Genomic DNA, 17,374 nt, shown 5'->3' with positions numbered 1-17,374 from the left:
AATTGGGAAAGAAGGAGGGAGGAGGGGATACAAGAGTCGGTGAAAAGATGAGCGTGTGAATGGATGAAAGGACGGGTGAGGATGAGCGGGTGAAAGGATGCGTGAGTGAAATCAGGGATGGGTTGAAAAGTTTTATGATTGAATGGGTGAAAGAATGTTTGGGTGAGTGGGTAAAAATATGGGCGGATGAGAGGATGGGAGGATTGGTGGGTGAAGGATTGATGGATAGGTGGATGAGAGTGGGTAGATGGGTGGACAAAGGGATGGCAGTAAATGGAAACCTGAGAGGAAGGATGAAGGGGTGGGTGAGACTGAGAATGGCAGAGTAGACCGAAATTTGAGAGGAAGGGTCAATAGATGAAGAGATGAATGGACGTGCGGGTGAAAGGATGGCAAAGTAAATGGAAATATGAGAGGATGGGTGGGTGAAAGGATGGCAGAATACATGGAAAGTTGGATGGATGGATGGATAGATAGACGGATAGACAGATAGACGGAAATATGAGCAGATGGTTGGATGGGTGGGTGGTTGAAAGGATGACTGAGTAAATGAAAACCTGACAGGATGGATGGATGGATAGGTGGGTGGGTGAAAGGTGGCAATTAATGGAAATCTGAGTGAATGGATGGACATAAGGATCAATTGATTGATGGTTAAGTGAAATGGATGTATGAGTGGATGGATGCAATGCATAGATAGTGTATGTGTGAACAATTGTACATGTATAATGGCCAATGTATGGATGGAATGGTTAAAGATTGAATGATGAATTAAAGAATGAATGAATGTCATGGTGAAATTGCTGAGATCAGCGGGTGGATGGAATGGTGAATGGATGAATGGATAGGGGCTTGGATGGAAGAGACAAGGGAGCCCTTCTACGGCGTTCATGTTCACTTGATTCTCTTTCTTGGTGTCATTAGAGATATAGTTCAAAGTGAGGTATTTACATATTCTGGTTGCTCACTTGTTCTCAGAACACACTCAGTTCATCTCCAGGCATCACTTAAGGAAGGGTCTGATTATCACTCAGAGTATCAGCGCTGGTGGGTCCAGTGCCCTCAGCACGCACACATAGCAGCTGGAGACAGGAAGGGTCTTCTAAGCACGCAGTGCCCCTCGGCGCTGGAGAGCCCAGCGCTCTACACACGCGCTCTCTGCACGTCAACACTTATATCTCGGAAGGTAGCGCTAAGAACGCTCACCACGTCAGGTTTTTTAATAATTAATGGTGCTGCTATTTTAATGGGCGTTAAATATGCTTTAAAGAAACGTCGTTTCCTCTGTGAATTAGCCAGCAGCGCAGCTCACGCGCTCCTTTGAAACTCCGGGTGATGCTCGCCGTCGAGCGCGGGTTTGCACTCAGTGACTGAGAGAAGCGCTCAGTCTCCCGCCTCGGTGCGGTATGCAAGTCGGGCTCGGGAGCGGGGTGCAGCCGGCGATGTGTATGTTCTCTGACATTTCTTAATGGTGGGGGCTGTCAAACGGCACCCCCTGGCTGGCTATACGTAGCACGAACACCCCCCTTGTTTGCCCGGACCTGTTGCCTCAGCCGGGAGCGCTGTGTATTGCCGGGGGCTGGCGGCGGCAGAGCTGGGGGCTGCGGAGTCTCCCAGCCTTGATCTTGCCTGCCTGGGTTGTTTTTGATCCCGTTTCCTTTCTTTCCCCTCCTGGCCGCCCGGTTCCTCCCTCGCTCTAGCTCCCTGGTTGGTTTTATCAGGCCCCCTCGGGGGGCGGGGCGTGTCATGATAGCCCTGCCTCCCCAGCGCTGTGTGTGACAGCCACATGCTGCAACTGCCTAGAAAAAGCTGGAGAGTGGCTGGGGAGGCAGCGCAGATCAGAGCAGGCAAAGACAGCAGCAGCAACAGCGCCCTGACAGAGGCAGGCACGGGCGCAGAGACACCCGCAGGGAATCCCGGCAGCAGAATCCGTGCAGCCCGCCCTGCTACCACCGGGAGCACCGCTCTTGCTCCGAGCAGCAGCCAAGCACCAGAGACTGACCAGATCCAGGGACCCGCTGCGGAAGGCACAGACCAGCCTCCTTGCAAGCACAGCCCCGATCAAGAGCCGAGCACCAGATACTGACACAGCGCTGCTGAAACTGACCATCCGCCCCGCACAGGCAACTCCAGGGGAGAGGAGACCCGGGCATCCAGAGACACTCCAGGGCAGCCGCGTGCACACACCCACCCCGCGTGTTACCCCTCTCTGGCCGCCGGCAGGGGGTGCCACATCCCACCCGGTCCCGGGGTGCTCCCTGCTGCAGATGTGAACCATGGCATTTCAGTGCTCGAAGTGACACTGGGAAGGGCTCGCTGGGCCGGCGGACAGCCCCGTGGCTTCAGGAGGCACAGGCGGCGTTTTTTATGCCCTTTTTTTTTACTACCACGGATCTCTTGAATGTGGAAGGGAAATAAAACACACGCCGCGAGGAAAGGGGGAAGACGCAGCTGCTGGAGACATTTTATTGCCGTGCATTGTTGGGCGAAGGACTTGAATGAGTGACGGCTCCAGGGGGGAGACTTCAGCGTAAAAGAGACACTCGCTCCCTCCACTCGCCCGAGCACTATGGATGCGCTGCCGCTGGTTTGTGGACTCGTCTGCCTCTTGGTGTGTGGACCCTGGGAGGCGGTGCAAGGAGGTAAGAGCCTGAAACTTGTGTCCCGGCGCTGCGGGGACTCTGTGCCGCGCGATCTGTTGATGCTCAGTGCGGGGCCGGTGCGGGGCTGAGTGGGTCAGCACCCTCGCTCCCCACGGAGGGAGAACCCAAAGAGAAGCGCTCAGTTCAGTACGCAGCACCCGCTTTGCTCTAATCACAAACTGCATTTTGTCTTTGGAGGCAGAGGCGGGCTCTGGGCTGCGCTCCCCAGTCGCATCTGGACTAAATCAAAGGTTTAAAAATACTACAAAGCCATCGCATTACATTTTTCTCTCCCTTGATTTTTTTTCTCTGTTCCTTTCTCCACTCCGCCTCTGCTCGTGTTATGAAGCAGAAGGCTCCACAACACCCCCACCCCCACCCGTGTGAAAAGCATCAATCACGCACGTCTCCTGATTGGAATAGGGCTGAGAATTGCAATTAATCCCCTTTTCCCAGGAAATCTATTTGTGATCAAAAAGTGTATCTAGTGAGACGAGGTGTTTCAGGTGATTGTTTGCGGGTGTTGTGCGGGTGGGGGGTCTATTACATGGCAGTTTTGGAAGGTTTATTCTCTAATCTGCAGCCTGGAAGGGGGGCGATTGGGGGTATTATCAGAAGAGAAAGTGTGTGTTTGAAGATGTGTGAGTTTCTTTGTATGCGTGTGTTTGTTTATTGCTGGGCAGGTCTCTTTCTGTGTGCTAGTAGTGCCTGTTTATGTGAGTGCGTTTGTTTCTGCCTATTCGCGTGTTGGTGTCGGTTTTCAGCTTTTCATTTATTTTGTTTGAGCGTGTCTATATTGGCGTGTGCTTTTATGTGGGTCTATTCCCATGTGCAAGTTTGTGTGTATGCATCTCTTTATGTCTCATATGCAATATATAAGCGCTTGGGGGTCTGTTTATATGTGTATTCTTGGCTTCGTTTTGTGTCTGTTTCTATGTTTAATGTTTAGGAACATTGCATAAGCATGTTTGCCTAGCCACTTATGTGGATCTGATACTTTACGAGCATGTGTGTTGTGTGTTCTGTGTGCGTGTTTCTGTTTATATTTCTGTGTTTCTTTGTGTGTCCGTTTGTGCTTGCCTGTTTCTCTGCGTTTTGTTGGTATGCTTGTTTCTGTGTGGGTTTTGCGTGTGAGTGTTTTTGCTTTGAGTGCATGCTTCTATATACATCTATTCTTTTCCTGTTTGTGTTTGTTTCCGCCTGTCTGTTTCTTTTTGTTCAGTGTGTTTCTGTGCCTGAGAGCTGCACCCCTCGGGAGAGTGAGGCTGCACATATACATTCTAAAAGATAAAACAAACACAGGGCGGCCGCAGAGAGGCACGGCTTCCTGTGAAGTGGTCCGGGGAACTTTTCCGGGTGGAACCGTTCAGGCGCTGCCGGAGCCAGGGCGCAGGAGGGCGGGCGGGCGGGCGGAGCTGAGATAATGGGGACAGACGGGCCCATGGAAGCCGCCGAGGAGAAGCAACGCGCGGGGCATCTAAAGGACTTTGGGGGGACCCTGTACCCACGCAGCAGCTTATCCCTCCTCAGAGGCAAGATGCACCCCTGGCGGCAGGCCAGAGCCGGCGTTTCCAATGTGCACTCCCAAGGCCGCTTCCGAGGGTGCTCACAGGGTGCTCTTGTCTACGGATAACCAGTCGGTGCCGCCCCAAGCTAGGAGTACACCCCGCAGAGGATGCCACAGGGTGTTCCGGGCTGCGGGTGCACCTTGGGTGTCATCTGCGGGTGAGCCGTCCGTGTCAAGGGCTGTGGGTGTTCTGAGCAATGGGTGCCCAGTGGGTGCTCCGAGCTGTGGGTGCTCTGAGCTGTGGGTGCTCTGGGGTGAGACTGCCCCATGGGTGCCCCGGTTTGTGGGTGGACCAAGAGCCCCCCGGCTGGGTTGCCCCCGTGGGTCCTCTCCGCGGTGGGTACCACGTGGGTGTTCCGAACTGGGGTCCCCGTGGATAGGGGGGCCAGAGGAGTGGTGCCCTTCTTTCGATTCTTCTAAGTGGCAGCTTGATATTATCACCCCAGCACTTCTCAAAAGTGGTACATCCTGGGCCTGGCAGAGGGAGAGGCTCAGCTACCCTTGAAGAGCATCGAGCAGAACGATTATAAATGAGGGGCAGGTAGGTTATGCGCGTGCCGGAGTGATCGAATCTAGTCCCTGGTGGGGGGGGGGGGGGGGGGGTGTCTGTCCCTCGCCTTGCAGTGCGGGTCACCTGCGAGGCCTCGGTTATTTACGGGAGACGCCTCCCAGGGCCCCCGTCCTTCCTGCGCCTAGAAGCTGCATGCCACCTGTCCGAAAGCCTGGGGCTACGGTCCGATCCCGCTCACTCCGATGACTGCACACTCACGGTGTGATCTTAGCTAAGAGGCCTGGGAGGGCTCTAACATTCACTATGTATGCACACCGCTGTGCACAGCCACGAACTCTTTGTTATTCAAGTCGACGCGCAGGCATACACGCCAAATGCTTGTTTCTTCCCCATAATGTGGATGTACAATACAACATACGCCCCTTACGAGTCACGCCATGTTTCGCTCAGAACAATTCTGTGTCGCTGCTTTCATAAATTAACCAGCACTGCAGATTTCTTCATTGGTGCGTGCGTGCCATGGCGTGCAGGCGCACAGCGGCCTGACCGCGGGGCCGGGGGCACGTCATACCGGACTTTTAAAGGGCCCGGGCCCAACATGGGAAGTGACCATATACACCAAACACAGGGCTGGAGGCAGTCTACTGGGCAGACGGTCCCAGCGCGGTGCTAACGTGGCCTGGGAGTTAGCGCATCAGTGGTCGATTCAGATTGGGGAATGAATGAATGTAACACACAAGGCTTTGAGTGGAATCACCGTGAAGCATCCAGCTGTTGTTAGCGAGCCTGCCCAGGCCGCTGGGTAGAATAAACATTGGACAGCCGCCCCCTCCTACACCCCCCACTCGCAGAATGTGATAAGGGCCCCCATAATTTGTCATGTCTCATGATATACAGTGGCCGCGTCTCAGGGGGCTATGCTACCCCCCTTTCTTGTAGCGCCTCGATGTATTCCACTGGAGTAGTGGACATTGCAGTGATGGAACGCGTCTGGCAAGAGCAACGCTCACGACTGTTACAAAAAAACAACAAAAAACGCAGCGAGGCGCTGTGAGGGTCTTTAGGCATGTGGCAAAACAGTGTTTATCTCACAATTGACGTTGTTTTATTGTTCATCAGTGCACGCCGTGCACGAGTCTTTGAGGGAGACCCAAATACGGTTGTATTTTATTACACACTCCAGTGGTGGGTACATCTCCCTTCCCTGCATATTGTCCGTGGCACCCTTGCCACTCCGCAGCATGTGAGCACGTCGCAGTCGGAGGAATCCCCAAGGGAATAGCCCTGTTCCCTGAAGTGGGGAGTGGGAGCCGGCGGGCTGTGCTTTGAAGCGCAGGCCGGGCTGTCACTGGGAGCCGCAGTGGGTATATTATTCATGCTCCCCCTTGCCCTGCAGCCGGCTCAACAGGCATGTAGCGCTGGGCTAGCGCCCCTAGCGGTCGCACGTGTCGCTGCCGCAGGCTGCTGATGAACAAGCAACCCCGGCGCCAAGGCACTTACTGCCCGGGGCTGCTTTCTGGTGCTCTCGGTCACAACGTCCCCCCTCTTGGTAGAGGGAGTGGTGGTCCATGATGGGGCCGCCATCCTTACATGGGGACTGTGGAGGCTCCCGGACGCATTCCGGTCCTGTGCAAGTACACATGTCAACATCTTGGACGCACAAGAGGGATGTTTACAGTCTGAAAGAGGCATAACGGTGTTTGCCAATGTATTTGCACTGTACGTGGTTAGGAATGGCCATATAGCGCGTATTCTGCCACTTCTGTGGTCTCGAAGCGCTATAGGTAACATTTTTGGTAGCGGTAGTAAATTATACAGAAACGTTGACCATGTATGTGATGGGTAACGTGAGCGTGTCGCTATCCTAAATGGGAATGTTAGGCATAAAGATATGTTACGATGCAGAAAAAATAGTATTTACTCCAAGAAATTAATAAATGAGGCCACACTGGAAACGCTTGAGCATGGCTCGGTGCTCTGTGCAGTGTCACCCATTTAGATCTCGTGCCACGAAACACAGGCAGGTGGGCGCTCCATGGTAGAACACAGTGCCAAACAGACTGCCTCTTGGCGCTGTCACAAAGAGGTGGCTGGGCGCTCTAGAGCATGCGCGCTCTCCTCGTGTTTTCAGTCAGTATAGTCAGAGAGGTGGTTGGGAATACGGGCACGCGGCAGTACAACTTCTTGTGCGCTTGATACCAGTGCAAATATTCGTGTTCGAGACCACGAGGCATTGCTTCCCCAGAGAGGGGAAGCGGGAACGCCGAATTGGCAGGAGTTGCGTTTTTGTTCCACATTTTTCCGTAGCCTTGACAGTGGTAGGGACGGTAGAGGGGCGTCTGTAATGTGGGGGCGGGGATGGGCCACGAGGTGGGTGCAATCTTCGGAGGACAGAGTCAGCTTTGAGGCAAATGTCCCCGTTTCAGCGGCCGTGTCCCTGAATAGACACGTATTTAGACCCGCCGGCGACTAATATCCCGAACTGTTGGTTGTCGAAATGTGTTTTCCATCTTTGAAGATCTACCCGAAATAGTGGTGGAGAGGGGAGACAGGGGGTGGGGGCACCGATTCAACAAGCCCTCCATACAGAAACACACGCGAGAAGCAATTGAATGACGGAGATTTTAAATATGCGTTTATTACAGCATTGAAATCGGTGCTAATTTGATTGCCTCCAATAACTAAGTCCATCCCGCCAAAGTTTGAAATGTTTCACTTCTTGATCACAGATCGATCTCTGTTGTAGGCACACTGCCCACTGAGCTTTGTTTCAGCATGGACCCTTGGAAGGGTATCCGTCGCTAGAAGAAGAGAACCCCCAGCTAGACTCCTTCTTTCTCGGTGCTTCCCCTCCCCTGATGCCCGCAGAGACCCCCTCTCATCCCACTGGGGGTTTGGAGTAAACCTCGGGCTCTGTATGTTGTCCTAAGCGCCGAGAGGGCGGTGTAAGTAAGATGTTGACACTATAGGGGCGCCAATTTAACAAGAGAGCATGCACAGGCATGTTTATTCACAAGGCCTGGGTGTGTGACGTCAGAATGTTGCCCTAATAGGCTAGTATATCTCTCTTCTTTTCTGTTTATCATAATAATATTAATTATCAGTATATACTATTATAATAAAGCCAACACTACATGGGCTCTCATTACAGCTGCATAGGACCAGCTTGGATGTCCGGGGCAGGGGCCTCCTCTCACCCGGCTGCACCCTCTTGCCAGCCCTAGCATTGCAAGCAGGGGCAATCTCTCGTTCCATGCCTCAGTACGGCCCGAGGCCCGAGGTGGCTCACCGGAGCCCCAGCCTCTGTGGGAAACCCTTGTGCCCCATGTGCCCTCTACAGGCCGCTAGGTGCACTGCACCGAGGCCCGCAGCCGCGCTCCAGAAATCAATGGGGGCAGATGGTTCACGGATAACGAGATACTGAAGGTGGGAACGCCCCCACCCCCATAAAATCACCCTGAGCCACTGGGCACCCCTCCCTCCCCAAACTCCCCACCTGTTCTTTTTCAGCCCTTGTTAGTTGTCTGAGTGTGTGGGAGTCAAACTCTTCTCAGGCGAGCAGTAAAAAGTATGTTGGTGTAGTTTCGAACTGTAGACCCCACAGCCATTGCTAACCGAGAACAATAAAACACACGATCAATTTCCAAGTAATTTAGATTCTCGCCCTTGGGACCTTGAATGCAGTAGGGCTGGGCTTCCCGCCTATTCTAGGCACTAAAACATACACACGTACACCGATCCCTTGCATGTATGTCCCATACGTTTGGATTTAACAACTTCTCTGTTCAATAGTTCTTAACAAAATGGCAAACTCGTTGTGCTTGGCGGTCACCGAGAGGTACCCACAAAGACAGGGCTCTCGGCTCTCCCAGGTCTGCCCCTGATGAGCTCACCCAGGTCAAGTCTTTTTCTGAATTCTGGTCCTGGTTTTACAAAGGAAGAAAGAGAAGGATAAGACCCAGGACGCAAATAAACTTTGCACTAGATGTGCTACTCACACACGGGCCTGGAAAACGGGAGCACTGCGGATATATGGAATATGGAGGTGGGCAGAGCCGGAGGGCCTCTTGGGTTACCCACAGGCCCTTCTTGAGCCAGTTCCTTTCTGAGTCTACTGCCAGAAGACTGCACTATCCATCCATCCATCCATTTATTTATGTATTTATTTCCCGGAGAATGTGAAATTTGGAAAATATTTCTTGATTCCATTTAAAATATGGATTTCACCCAATAACGACCCTCTGCAGAGCTTTACTTGAGTCAGGGCAACTATGATCATGCGGCATGGACAATCAATCAACGCGCAAGAATATCTAAATTATGTGACAATGAAAGTCAAACTAAGTGCCACAATCTCCGCCACTATTATTTTCAACCATTTTAGTTAGAAATACAATTTGTGTGAAATCTGCAAACTATAATGCAAAATATGTGGCAAATGCGGTAAATCCATAAGTATGCCATTAGTCTGCATCCACAGAATTGTATACATCCAGTAGACCTCACTATTGTAAATTGTTTAGTAAACAATTTACTCATGTACATTGAAAATAATCCTAAATGTAATAATTCCAACCAGTGCCTATTGTCAGCTGCTTTTTCCAACTACCCAGAAAATAACCATGTATTATAAAAAATGTATAATGTGTGATTTTTTTGGTCCTTAGTTCCATGGCGGGATTCTGGACATTTAGAAACAACTCAACCTTTGACCTCAAGGTTTATGATGCCGCCAGAACCCACATTGGCAATATTGTACCAAATTACACAGTTTCCATGTGTGTGTGTGTGTGTGTATTATATATATATACACACACACTTTTAAGTAAAAAGAGCCAGCTCATGTGTCAAGTTCTGAGTGTTAACTTGTTTATAGCATATACTAGTCCTGCACCTCCCCTTTGGGGTACTGATTCAGTAAATGTTGCAATGAGAGCATATGGATTGTCAATCAGTGTGATGTCTCCCATCGTGCACCTTGGATACACTCGCTACTTTGTTCCCAGCCCTACCACCAATAAGTCCCTTGTTTCCAATCTGACCGCCCCGCCGCCGTCCCCACAGGACAGCACCTGTTGCCTCCCTCTTGCCTTCACTAACTTGACCCCGCACACTTTGTAGGCTGGCCTATCTGTCGCAGCCCCTCCCAGACCCAAGAGGTCTACAGCAAACAGTTCATATTGATTGTGTAAAGGTGGGCGTGCCCCTGCCTGCTGGAGCCGGGCTCTAGGCAGATGCCAGGCTCTGGGTCAGCTCGAGGTCCTCTTGGGCCCTAAAGCCCAAAACCAGCCAAGCTTTCATATGGCTTCCAGCCTGCCACCCACGCCCTGATCCCATGCACAGAGAATTATAAACAAAGCTGTAGAGAGGGCCGGGGAGAGAAAGAGACACCCATCTAGTGGTTGAATTGCACAATGTGAAACCATAAAACCCGTGTTCAATCCTGGTTTCCCACCTTGACCAAATGGTGTGATCCTGCGCGCATGTTTGATTTCACCGAGCCTCCTTTTTCTTCACTATCACAGATGAGTCACCTTCATATGAGCTCAGGGTGTGCACTGGACAAATACTTCTTGCGTTTTATGTACTAGACTACAATGTTGCTTCATGCAGAGTAAGAACTAGGCTACAGATACACACGGCAACTAACATGCCTCTTTGTTCATGTGTGACATTGCTGTTAGGGGGGCCATTAATATTTCTAAGTTTATGTGTAATAACTATCACTTCTAAAATCAAATGTTTCTCAATGCAGTGAGATAATCTCAAGGACGCACACGTTGAATTTCGGAGCGCCTTTTATCATATTTTGTATATGACATCTGTTGCTTTGTTTACAAGCTGGTGATTTCTGTCAAGGCTCGGCTCGGGCTCCTTGGCTCGGCTCTAGCTAGGCTCTCCCTCTTCTTTTGTTTGCTCGCCACCTCTGTGGTTGAGTAGTCGGGGAGGGACAGATGCAGCGCGTGCATCAAACACGAGACGGGTCACAGCAGAGGCATGGCTGTCCCCATCCCGCAGCACAGTCTGGCGCAGCACCGGGCCCCTGGTGAAGGGACTTCTGAAGTCTCCTCAATGCTCATTCAAGCAACAGGCAGGACCACGCCCCCACACTGCAGCCCTCGCACCATCCCTGGGCCTGTTTCTGGATGGAATCAGGGCTCTGATCAGCTCTGCCTGCAGACCGTCCCCTCGCTGGAGTCTGCCTTAAAATGACTTTGCAGCAATTAGCCGTAGTTTCCTTCCTGGTTCCCAGAGAACCATCTGGAGACTGCATGGGGGAAGCGGATCATACCATCCCCGGGAGGAGCCAGGGCGCTCGCGCGGAGGCCTCCATGTGCCTTGGAATGATTCCTCCGCCGCCCCTCCCCCTCCGATCGCAGAAGGCGCGCGCTGTGCAGAGCGCTGCTTCGCTGCAAGTGATTGATTTCTCTTCTAATGCCAAGATCAGTTAATGGAGAAATGTGATTAAGTTTCAGCCCGGAGCCGGGCCCAGTCTTTGATTGCACTTGCTGTTAACAAATATGCAGCGGCGATTTTGGCACCCTGGTTCAGTTTGCCATTAGCAGCAGCTCCATGCTGAAAAAAAAAAACTATCATTCAGTTGATGGGCTATCGTGCCCACATCCTGGAGATAAATTTCACACAGCAATGCGCAAGCGAATAAGGGGATGAGCCCAGAGAGCAGGGCTGTCAGCTCGTCTGCTTAGCTTTGAAAACTCACTCCAACCGCCACACCATGTATGAAATAAATCACAAGGCCTCTGAGCTCCATAGCACAGTGTGTATCCCTCCGCCAACGCAATGCTTGAACACTCCACGGCACAGTGTGTATCCCCGCCAACGCCATGTATGAAGTAAATCACACAGCCACTGAGCCCACTGGGCGCCATAGAACAGTGACAGTGTGTATCCCTACGCCAACGCAATGCTTGTACATTCCACAGCACAGTGTGTATCCCTACGCCAACGCCACGCTTGCACACACCACAGAACAGTGTGTATCCTCCGCCAACGCCACGCTTGTACATGCCACAGCACAGTGTATATCCCTCCGCCAACGCCTCGCTCGTACACCCTACAGCCAAGTGTGTATACGTCCGCCAACGCCTCGCTTTTACACACCACAGCACAGTGTGTATCCCTCCGCCACAGGCCTCGCTCCTCAACTCGAGAGGTTTCATTTGTAGAGTCCTCAAAGCTCTTTCCCAAACTCGTCAACATGCACACGCTTCACCTCATGGCCACACTCCAGCACCATAAACTCACTTTCCACTTACAGGTCAACGAGGCAAAGATGTACCTGAAACCGGTCGCCTGATTGCTCTGGATACCCTGTATCCAGGCATAGGTTTTCCTGTTACACATCTTGGACTAGTTGATTCAACTGAAGCCAAGGTGGATTTCAAGTCCTAGAAAGCTCCTGGCTGGATTAAGAGTGTCCTTACGAGATGCATACGCCGTTCTTCATGGATTTACAGAGTCTCCAGGACAGGTTAACAAATGCTTCCAGAGAGAAACATAAAACCTTAGTGAAGAAAGGGCTAAATGTCTTCAAGTCTAATCTCTCTCTCTTTCGACCCATTCACACTTCCAAGTGCCTTCACCTGCCCCTGTGTTACCCCCAGGCAGCCTTCCCCTTCAACAAGCAACCCAAAGGTCTGCCCAGGAACACAGTTTCTTAACTGTAGTCAAGACTGACTATTCACTGCTCAGAAAAACAATCCCTTCGTACTCCAAAATGGACCTCCACGCCACTGTTTGGGATGCCACATCGGTCCACGTCGACAGGACTCCAAATTTCTAGTTATATTTTTCATTTATTAGGAAGACATAGAAGTCAGGAAAAAACAGAGGTAAAGGGTGGGATGCTTGCAAAGGTTGAAATAATAGACTGGAGTCTTTGCTTCAGTTAAACTAATTGGACTATCACACCTGACGACAATGATGGAAGTGAAAGAGGTGTGGCGCAGCAGCCAGGGTGGCTGACTCCGGAACACGGGGCTCACAGTCCGATTCCCAGCGCCGGTGGTAGATTAGCCCAGCACCATGTGACTCTGGGCAATAGCTCGCTTAACCTTCCCGACGGCCCCCAGCACCTTGAGACCCTTAGGGGTGATTAGTTTGCTCTTTACAAATACCGGGTTAATCATGGAATGCTGGTGGCATTGAGTAATCTGGCAAATTTGATTGGTCTTTGTGGTAGGCACTGTCATGACCACCAAGCAGTGAACATGTGCTACTACAGACTGACAAAGCAGCAAATTGATATGATCCTAAAAATCCAGAACATAGCAGCCAAACTAGCTAGCAGAGTGGAGAAGCATGGTGTAAGACCAGAGTATCATTTTCAGAATATCAGCTGACATAAATATTGTGTCCTAAATATCGTTTACAAAATATGGGCAAATATGAGTTATTATGAGAACATCTACACCCAGGGGGACAATATTTTTGTGAATAATATTTAGGACACAATGTTTATCCAGATGATATTCCTCTTGCCGACATTCTGGCCCAACACGCACAAACCCAAATGGCTTTGGCAGATGAGGCCAGAATCATTTGCAAAATGTTATGCCTTATTTTCAAGTGCATCACAGACTGGGTCGCCAACGTCAACTAGAGCAGCTAACTTCTCCATCACACTGCAGTCATCTGTTATGTAGATCATTCCAGCCGCTTTGCCACACCAAGCTTGTAGGTCACTCCTCCCGTTTCTCCACTGTAGGCGCATAGATCCCTCCTTTCCATTTGTTGACTCGTGGTTTGCAGCTCGTTCATGCCCTTTCTCCACAGAGATCCAGACTCTATTGGCCAACCCGCTCCATGTAGTTGCAACATCATCACCATGAACATCAGAATGAGCGTCCCCCGATGCTTTGTGGAAAACCTAAAAACAGATCTCTTCCTCATGAACTAAAAAGCTAAACCCCCCAGGGCTTCACATCGAAGTGGACCACATCTGCAATTCCCAGAATGCATCAGGTTGTAAAACCAAGGCACAGGACTGGATTATGTGCTGAGTCGTGCCTTAGAACATCTGATAACACTATCGTTGCCTGCTCGGGCCCTGCTCTCGCCATACAGTGGAAGCTCCCTTGGCTGCGGTTTTCAGTCTATTTCCTGTCCGTTAATTTGTTTGCTTTGTCAGTTAATTAGAAACAGAAAATCTAATATGATGTTACTTCCTGTGTTTGCATCCCCTCCCCCATCTCTAAAGACAAACACAACGGGGGTGGGTTTGTAGGGTGTCTAGGGTACAAAGAGTCAGTGACACGCTACAAACATGTTTGTTAATTTCTCTTTAATAAAGAATCTGTTCCACATGGATGGAGTAGATAAGTAACCGGTTTCGTACCAGTGATTGCTGAATTACTAATCGGTTTCCAATTCTTAATTGCATGTAAATGTATTTTTGTGCAGAACTGGGATGATTCCTTAAGGAGCGGGGAACAATAACATATGAGTACAGGCAGGCAGGCGCATAGGAAAATGGTGAGGTTGCCAAAATGCAGGTCTCTGCTCAAACTTTCAGCGATCTCATTTTGTCGCAGGTGGAATGAAAGTTCCTCATTCAGTGCAGTGTTGCTTGTTTTGCATTCTTGTAATTGTAGTCCTGCTTTTATAAAGTGAAAAGCATAGAAAATAGAATTTCATTGTGAAAGAAGCACTGGATTAAGTGCTCGTGCTTGACATGGGACAGCGTTTGCTCTCTGCAGTTGTCCATCACACAACAACGCTCAGGGTAGCGTGTCTGCTTTGCACAGCAGAAAGGGCATCAGCAGAGAGTCCAAGGATTGTATGGGCTTTGTGTCTGGGTAACATTGTACCACGTTAGAGCGGCTGCTCTTGTACATTGCGGGGTAGACAAGGCTTGAGCAGAGGCGAGGAGGCCTCTAGACACCAGTTTTACCGAGCAGTGATTGTACACTCGTCCCTGGAGTCAGTTGGGCAGTGTGCAGCTCTGGGATTGTGTCTCAGTGTAAGGCCCTACCATCCTTTCACACGCCCTTCCTGAATGGACGTATCCTGTACCCTAATAAATATAGCAAAGTTCAAAGTGAAAGTTCTAAGGTAACCCTGCCCCCAAGTGCTGCCACTGACCTTGCCCGTGACATCATCATTATGATAGTTCTTCCACCTCATTTCGAATATGTAACAGGAGCACATTGACACATTGTAGATGTTGACTATTTACGAAGCACTCAAACTTCTCTTGTCCTTTGTAATAATCGATGCCGATCAATACCTGCTGACACGGCGAGAGGATGAAATGCGGAGTCAGGTCTGCCGGGATTCGAACACGTGACGCACGCTCGACGCACAGGGTTCGTGAGTGCATACGTGTCCTCCTCGCCCCCGTGACGCGCCCATCTTGTGACCTCTCGCCCCCTCTCTGCAGTCTGCACCACTCCCTCTCCAGACACACGTGGGTGGGCTCGATAATCGGATCTCCAGATTTCATGGCCCCGCGGACTGCCTCGTCTGATGCTCTGCGGCAGGCACTCCTGAATGGATGACTCTATCCCACTGACCCGTCAAGCCCCCCGCCTGTCTGGGCGACCCCTGTACCGCTGTCCTCCACCAATGACGCCATTGTCTCTGTAAGACACCAGTGGACTCACTCGCCCACTGCATGGGGTCCCCCTGCCCTCGGCCCCCCGCCTTCCCTCCCAGAGACGTTCGGTGGGGTCGCATGTGAACCCGGGGGTCCCATGAGGAAACCCGCCCCTAAGCTTCCAGGAAACGAGTGTCCATTAATACAAAGTGAGGCCTGTATTGACGAAGTGCCGCTGGGCCATGAATCTTGTCAGCACTTTTGATTTTATTGCATAGCTGCTGCTGCTGTGTGACGCACGTCAGCAGTGACACCTTCAGCCAGGCCTGGCCTTTTATCCAACAGCAATTTTCTTGCTGGGATTGTTCAGGTCCGTTCTTCTAACGATAACGTGAAACTCATGCGTCTCTGGCGAGGATTGCCAGCACTCTAGCTGAAATAGATTGTGTTGTGCACCCTGCAGCGCTTCAGACAATACCAACGCCCAGCAAACTGGTCTCACCACTAGGTGGCGTCCTATGGAGCATCCTTACCTCGCCTTAAAGGGTGTCTTCTATAAATGCACCCCAGTGCTGGCTGAAGGTGTCTCGCATAACTTGGGACTACTTAACATCTAGATGCTTGTCTATTGATAGAGCGCATTAGCGTCCCATGTCGGTCTTGGGGGTTTAGTCCATGTTTTCAGGTTATCACTGCTTAGAGGCTCGACAAATGGGACATTGCGCTATACAGGTGTGGTCTTTTTTATTTTAAATATTACCAGGCTAACCACTGACTGATTTCCTTTGTTTTCAGTAAATGTGATTTTCTCATGCACAAGAAAGAGTGATCCTTTCCCTAATAATGTTGTTCGTTGTTTCACTGGCCCCAGGGCCCGCTTCTCCTGTAAAAATAGTACGACCCTTTGTACACTTTAGAATAGAAAGGCCTTAGGAGTGTGGATGAAGCCGCCAAATTAGGACTGACTCCAAAGTCTGAGTAGACTTATTTACTCACTGTTACCTAATGATCTACAGAGCAAGAGTTCCTATCACGACAGGGCCAACTCAGCTTTCCATCCTTACTTGGTCGGTGTAATGAGCTCCACTACATTTGTTAAGAGGAAAGGGTGGTATTGTCTACTACATGATGAAGCAGACACAAGCACCCTGGGAGGAGTCAGGGATTTAGACAGCAATACTCGGTGGCGGCTGCTAAGGAACAGTGGTGGCGGGGCAGGTGGGATGCCGGGGTTGAAAAAATAATCACATACCTGGTTACGGCGGCTGCCTCTCCTCCGTTCTCTTCTCGTCCTCCTTATTCCCAGAAGCAGGAAGCACCCCGGCTCCCCTAAGCCAATCATGACGCTGCTGTCACAAGCATGACAGCAGTGCTGTGATTGGTCTGAGCGGCCTGTATGGCTGCTCAGGAATTGCATGGGAGCCTTGAGACAGTTCTCCACCTGTCTGTACAGCACAATCAGGTGGAGAAATGGTAAGTGCGCATGATAGTTTGGCCAGCCCAAGATGCCTGGCCAAACTGCCATGTGCACTTAGTAGTGCCATACCACTCCCCATCCTGTGAGATAGCCCAGCCCGCCCCAACCTGGCTCCATGCAGAAAAATAACAATATAATAAGAACGTGTTATTATTATTTTATTTTTACTGGTTGCACTGCTCTGAGAGCAGTGGGGCGACACTCCTCCGCCTTAGCAAAGGAACCGCCGCTGCCCATACTGTAATTGCTTACAAAAGGCCCACATTTGCTCAGTGCTTTGCATATCAATTTACTTTCAGGCTCGATGGGTCTTCTATTTTTCTTAAAGGTCCAATACCTACCCTTTTTGTGGGCTTGGATGCTTTTAAAGGACTGCCTAACCCTTCTAGGAACGACTGTGATCTCTTGGGCCCTTGTTTAAGTACATGGGAAAGGGTTGGCCCAGGAAAATAGAATTTGGGCAAGTGGAGATGCTGGTCTTGGAAGTCAGGCTTCCTAGTTCCTAAATCTGCCGCTTACCCACTGTGCCACATCGCCATAAAGATAGAGTGCTAGCTAGCATTACACTCTTACACTCCTAAATTGCACAGTTTTTTCCCTTTTCATGCTTGCAGAAGAT

At 50.7% G+C, this 17,374-nt stretch overlaps 1 protein-coding gene across 3 annotated transcripts in view; it reads left to right on the top strand.

Annotated features, from left to right (window-relative positions):
• Positions 1 to 1,799: 1,799 nt before the first annotated feature.
• NRP2 (neuropilin 2) overlaps positions 1,800 to 17,374 on the top strand; it is a 172,254-nt gene continuing 156,679 nt past the window's right edge. For all 3 annotated transcript variants that reach the window (XM_086955302.1, XM_086955304.1, XM_086955305.1), the window contains exon 1: positions 1,800 to 2,642. In XM_086955302.1, the coding sequence (XP_086811428.1) occupies positions 2,570 to 2,642 (73 nt within the window). In that variant the 5' untranslated portion in view covers positions 1,800 to 2,569. The remainder of the gene's footprint in view (positions 2,643 to 17,374) is intronic.

This window comes from Lissotriton vulgaris, chromosome 2_1 (assembly GCF_964263255.1).
Source record: "Lissotriton vulgaris chromosome 2_1, aLisVul1.2, whole genome shotgun sequence".
NCBI lineage: Eukaryota > Metazoa > Chordata > Amphibia > Caudata > Salamandridae > Lissotriton > Lissotriton vulgaris.
Note: the sequence above shows the minus strand (reverse complement) of the source record. Positions and strands in the feature narration are given on the sequence as shown.